This window comes from Harpegnathos saltator, unplaced genomic scaffold, assembly GCF_003227715.2.
Source record: "Harpegnathos saltator strain DR-91 unplaced genomic scaffold, Hsal_v8.6 scaffold203, whole genome shotgun sequence".
NCBI lineage: Eukaryota > Metazoa > Arthropoda > Insecta > Hymenoptera > Formicidae > Harpegnathos > Harpegnathos saltator.
In genome coordinates, this window is record NW_020229988.1 from 1,545,993 (window position 1) to 1,551,839 (window position 5,847).

General features: G+C 31.1%; 1 protein-coding gene across 3 annotated transcripts; it reads left to right on the forward strand.

Annotated features, from left to right (window-relative positions):
- The first annotated feature begins 1,345 nt into the window (after nt 1–1,345).
- LOC105181589 (protein-glutamate O-methyltransferase) lies at nt 1,346–5,024 on the forward strand. 3 transcript variants are annotated; one of them, XM_011138459.3, is made up of 8 exons: nt 1,346–1,481; nt 1,593–1,710; nt 2,017–2,142; nt 2,261–2,366; nt 2,536–2,783; nt 2,858–3,049; nt 3,145–3,550; nt 3,638–5,024. In XM_011138459.3, exons 3-8 carry the CDS (start codon nt 2,054–2,056, stop codon nt 4,013–4,015), a joined length of 1,419 nt encoding a protein of 472 aa, XP_011136761.1. In that variant the 5' UTR covers nt 1,346–1,481; nt 1,593–1,710; nt 2,017–2,053; the 3' UTR covers nt 4,016–5,024. The 3 variants fall into 3 exon arrangements, with proteins under 3 accessions (XP_011136761.1, XP_025153863.1, XP_011136760.1); XM_025298078.1 differs by having other exon boundaries at nt 1,347–1,502; nt 1,959–2,142; XM_011138458.3 differs by having other exon boundaries at nt 1,347–1,481; nt 1,959–2,142.
- Nucleotides 5,025–5,847: the final 823 nt, after the last annotated feature.

The following is a 5,847-nucleotide window of genomic DNA, read 5'->3' on the forward strand; positions in this document are numbered from 1 at the left end:
CAGGACGAGGAAAAGATTCGAATAAGGCGGTCAAATTATTTCGTCCCGCTGTAGCGCTCGGCGCACTTTTTGCCGGCTACCGAAACTCCGGCGATAATTCAACTACAGCTGCCCGACACTTTAATAAACTCGCTAGCAAAGACGTCGGCACTAAACAAAACTAGCGTATATATCGCGCGTCTTCTAGCGTTTCGTTTCACGGAAGAAAGATTATAGCGGAGTACGACTTTTATTGCACACGCGTGAGAAAGAGAGAAAGTTGGACGAGGAAGAGACAAATAATACACGGAGAGAGAAACGTTCATCATGCGTTTGACATATCATGGCAAAAAAAAAAGTATCAATCCCTGGACCAGGTGATCATCGGTCTCGATTCCTCTTTCTCTTCTTTTAAACTCTAAAAGGCAGCTGCGTTATTGAGTTTGCGAAATATATTAACATAAACAAATACGCGTTTCAAATGACACGAGGCGCTCAGCCAATGTCGTATATTCGCAGCCTGAAACCTCGTTATCCGTTGTTTCAGTCTCCACAGAGCGAACTGGACAAAAAATAAAACTGTTAGACAATACTCGATTCGTGAGTCGTAGAGGCGTAGCGTCGGAAACTTTCCGCGTTAATGAAATTTCTTTGGGCTAAAACTTAGCCGTGGGAACAGGTAGCCGACGATCTATTGCCACAAAATCGCACGTACTTCACCTTCGAGCGAGATGAAAATTTGCAGAATTTGTATCGCACGTGACTGCGACCAATTATTTCATAGAGAAGTAAATTCTGACGCGACTTTTTTTCTCTCGCCATCGGAAATTTATGAAGAAAAAAATGTTTCCCGTCGTCATTTGTCAACTAGATAGTAATTAGGAGAAGACACCAACTGGTATTAATAATTTTACAATAGCGTTAATAATAATACTACTTAATTAATAATAACTACTGATTAATAATAACTACTTAATAACTAATCAACTAATAATACTTTAATAATTTAATAACTTATTGTAACTTATAACTTAATAACTAATTAATAATAACTACTTAATTTAATTTAATACTTAATTTAATAATAATACTTTTATTGATGCCAATAATTGTATTAATAATTATTCATCTAACGAAACGTACAGAGTTGAGTATTGTGCGGATAGATTCATATAAATATAACAAATAGTCTTCCACTTTATAAATAAAATGCCACTCGTGAATATTCAATAGCTGTTTATCGTGACGGAAATTTATTCGAATCAACCTTTTATTCAAAATTGTAAAGCTCCTATTCCTTAAATTTCGAACAAAATTTATTAAAGAGGAGAGAGAGGGAGCAACACGAGAGGGTAGACGGTGATTGCGCATGCGCATTATACATATCCTTGAAATGACATCTTATATAACGTGTTTCGGCTGCGCACGTCGTAAATATGAGTTAATATTCTGTTTTGACTCTATATGTTCATGGAGTGTCTCGGACAAGTGTCCAAAAACATGTACGTAATATAAGAAAATAAGTAATTATCGTTTCTATTTGGCACTGGTCGAGTAGCGAGCGGTAATAGAGGATTTAATTGACCTGTGCTCCCGTAACCTCTTCTTTACAGAGCATTATCCGTAGTGAGTTACATTCATTTGATCACATCAATTGATGCAACGTTCATTGACCACGTTGCGATGATAATATCCCAGCTGATCACTCGCGAAGGACTGGTCGATTGAAACGTAAGCAAATCAAGCTTTCCTGTGTAAAGTACAGGATATATTTTGTAAGAGTGTTAAAAAATATAAAATAAGGTTTAAGCAACTTTGCGATATATGTGCTGCTAGCTGCTTTTATGAGTCCTTTATTTTGCTTCATTGAATATACTTTAAATGATGATATCTATTTTAAATATATAAAGTGTACAGAATCAATGTAATCTAAGAACCAAAGCCCAAGTAATTAATTACAAACTATATTGTGTTTATAGATATTCACTGTTCTTATTATTCTCATCATTTCAAATCATATCATTGCTAATCATCCAGATTTTATCAATATACAATTGAGACCCAGTTCCAAAAGATGACGCAACCAAAGTCCATGAATGAAATTCAAGATGTGCAGAATATATCTACACCTATTGGTGTGCAACTGTGTGGAAAATATAAAAAGTAGATATAATAATTGTTCTGTTACACTATAATCTAATTTTCTTACTCTATCATTACTGATTTATTTTTAGAAATTAGAGTATATATACAACTAATCTCTCTGTTACTTATGTTACAGAAGTTTTGCTTATGTAACAATCAAAGATAGATTGCCAGTAATCTTGACAAAAGTCATTGATCACTTTAGTCGTAATAAAGAATCTATACAAACTATTTATGGCAAGGTAACCTCAATATATTTCAGAAATTATATATTTTATGATATATATATATATATATATATCTGGCAGAATCATATATGAATTACATTTTACATATATACATACATGCACCCATGTATAATGTATAATAAATGTTATTTATGTAATGTATAAGAAATATATTAAATTGCAGGATTCCATAAACGAAATCAAATATCTTATAGGATTTATAAGCAAATTGAAAAATGAGGTAGTTACTAATAAGGTTTTAAGACCTTTGCGTTTGCACGATTATACATCCAACGATGAAGCAGAGGAATGGAATAAATATCTAGAACACAGGACAGATATAGAAGGTGAAATACCCACATGGTTCAATACAATATGGCTATACTGCGAATGCTACATGTACCGTGTATTAGCTCAAGAGATTAGTTTAATGTAAGCCTTGATGTATCGAGTATGATATAAATTCATATCAAGCAAGCTGAAATACCTTTTTCTGTTAATTTCAGGGTGAAATTATCGCGTTACGACCCATTTGAAGATGAAAAACAAGCAAATTTTGTCGAGTCCATTGATAGCATAAGCACTCTTGGCTCTTATATCAGAGATATTATATCCACATACATGCCTGATGAAGATTTGCACACGGAAAAGAAGGAAGCGTTTCGGAAATTGCTAAATGTGTGTTTATGGGGTAATAGGTATGTGCAACATTCCTATTTCTATTTTAAAAATATGAAATATAAATATAAATATAAAATTTATGCAAGTAAACAATAATATGTTATATTTATAGGTGCGACCTGTCTCTCAGCGGGGGAGCTAGCGCCAGTCAGTCTGGCAATCCATTTGAAATATTGGAATCCTTGAAAGAAAATATAATATCAAATGATTGGGAACATGTATGGAATGTTTTATGTGACAAGACTGAAAGAGAATGTGTTATAGTTGATATAGTACTTGATAATGCAGGATACGAACTTTTTACCGACTTGTGTTTAGCAACGTTTTTAATTCTGAAGGAACTTGCGACTAAAGTGAGGTTCTACGTCAAGAAATATCCATGGTACGTGAGCGATGCAACGTTACATGATTTTTACTGGATCTTGGAACAGATGGGTTATTTACATTCACATCCGGATCTACAATTTTTATCTAAAATGTACTTCGATTTTTTGGATGCTGAATGCTGGAGCCTAGAGGTACATTTAAACTTTATATATCCTCTGAAATACCATTTAATTACCTAAAATTATACGTTAGATTAAAAGTCAATTTTTATTAAATAGGAGGAGCCATATTGGACGAGTCCGTATGATTTTACAAAAATGAAAGAGAAAGACACGAAATTGTACGAGAAGTTGTCTAATGCTAAATTAGTGATATTTAAGGGTGACTTAAATTATAGGAAACTCGTAGGTGATGTTAATTATGAGCATACTACAGCATTTGCAAATGCATTGGGAAATTTTTGTCCTACAAATATCGCGAGTTTGCGCACTGTGAAATCAGATGTTTGTGTCGGATTACAACCCGGTGTCTCTGAATCGTTGTTTAATAAGGATGACGATTGGATGGTTACTGGAAAATATGGTGTTATACAAACTAATGTTTCTGCTAATTTAGCACATCAAATGAATTTTAACCATACTTTGAAGAAGACATAAAAACGTTATGAATTATCATAACCGTTGTAACTTATATATTATTGTACAAACACAAAGCTATATATGATATGTTGCATGTACAAAGAGTAAAAATGATGATATTCATACATTATAACTTTTGTATGTATTGTAAGATAATTTATGTGAATGTAATTTCTCCCGTGCCATATATCATCTGTATATATATATATATATATATATGTATCACTTGTAATCTCTGTTACATTTCATAAATATATGTGTATGTATGTATATATATATATATACACACACACATACACACATAAATAAAGTCTAAACTTATGACTATTATTTCCTAATATTCGTTTACAAGCAAACATTGAACTATCTTGTAATATGTATGTTTCCAATTGTGATCAATGTGTACTGTCAGTCTATTGGCCTGTGATTTCTTTAAATTATGCAACATAATGATAAAACGACACAAGAGGATAATCTTATCAAATATTCATAACTCGTTAGTACATAAACATGATAATTATCTATTTTTTTTACACGTCTTTATACAATAAGATGGAAGTGATAAGATGGAATAAAGTTGAGATGTCTTATCTTCAATATAATTAAACGATACGCTTTTACATTATTTGAAATTATGTTATAACTTATATATCTGTAAGTACTATTGATTGCGTGTGTCTTATACAATAATTTACGATACGCCTTTATACATCGTAAGTGTTATACAATATAAAATAACTTAATTTTATATCAAATTGTATATTATGAAGAAACTTATGTCTATACAGATAGCATAAGTTAAAAGAAAACTCAGTATGAAGTAAAAAATGTTTCTTAATTATCTCATTTATTGGATTTCAGTTGGCGATATATTACATATGTACGTGCACAAAAATTATAAAGCAAGCTCCTGTAAAAAGAGTATAATACTATATTTACATAATAATCAAATGTACAAAGTTAAATTTTCTATATGTCTATTTTGATTTAAATGATTTGTCATTAATAAAGTTCGACGCTTTGTATACTTTTTGCGTATAATTTCTCACACATAAAACCAGCAGAAATAAATTTTAAACTGCATGCATTTATTTGCGTCGGGCAAATGTCATGATTGGTAGACCAATCTCTTAAATTGATAATCCAATGATCAAAGATATCGTCATATAATTGGAGTTCTTTATTTAAAAAAAAAAAGGAATTTTTACGATAAACGCTTCCAAATACAAGGATATGTTCCCCTCATTGCAAAACGTCAATTATGAATAATGACATTTATGGTTACAGTAGAGAATTTGAAAAAGATTTTTTTGTTTTTAATAGATGATACTCACGATAGCGTAAGTTGTAAATACCTATTATCGTTATTATATAAAACATGTATTCTGTGTTGCGTATTCAATCTAACAATTTCCCAAAACCATTAGCATCATTTCAAAGAAATACATGTTTTACCAAGTGGCAAAATAGTACTCTCATGCTACAGAATCTGTCAATTCTTTGGAGAATCTTGTGAAAGACAATATAGAAGTTTATATTTCAGTATATTTGCAAAATCGTCCATGTAGAAATAATAACATAATGATTGTAACATAATGCTTATAATAAAAGGAATACAATAATACAATAATGATGATGATGAGATGATGATATAATAATAATAATTGTTATAAATTTCCAATAAACTCAAACTATGCTGAATATTCCACAAGTTTTTAGATAAAGTAATATATTTCCATAATGTATAAAGCTGTAAATTCGCAACGTTTATAAACGATTCATGTGTAAGATACATCATCTATATTAATTAAGTGACTAAGCCATCATCATTATAATCTCACTATAATTTA

Coding starts and splice junctions, on each gene's coding strand:
- LOC105181589 (XM_011138459.3), top strand. CDS start 2,054: ATGACGCAACCAAAGTCCATGAATGAAATTCAAGATGTGCAGAATATA. Junction 2,143..2,260: donor CTGTGTGGAAAATATAAAAA/GTAGATATAATA, acceptor CTTATGTTACAG/AAGTTTTGCTTATGTAACAA. Junction 2,367..2,535: donor TACAAACTATTTATGGCAAG/GTAACCTCAATA, acceptor ATTAAATTGCAG/GATTCCATAAACGAAATCAA.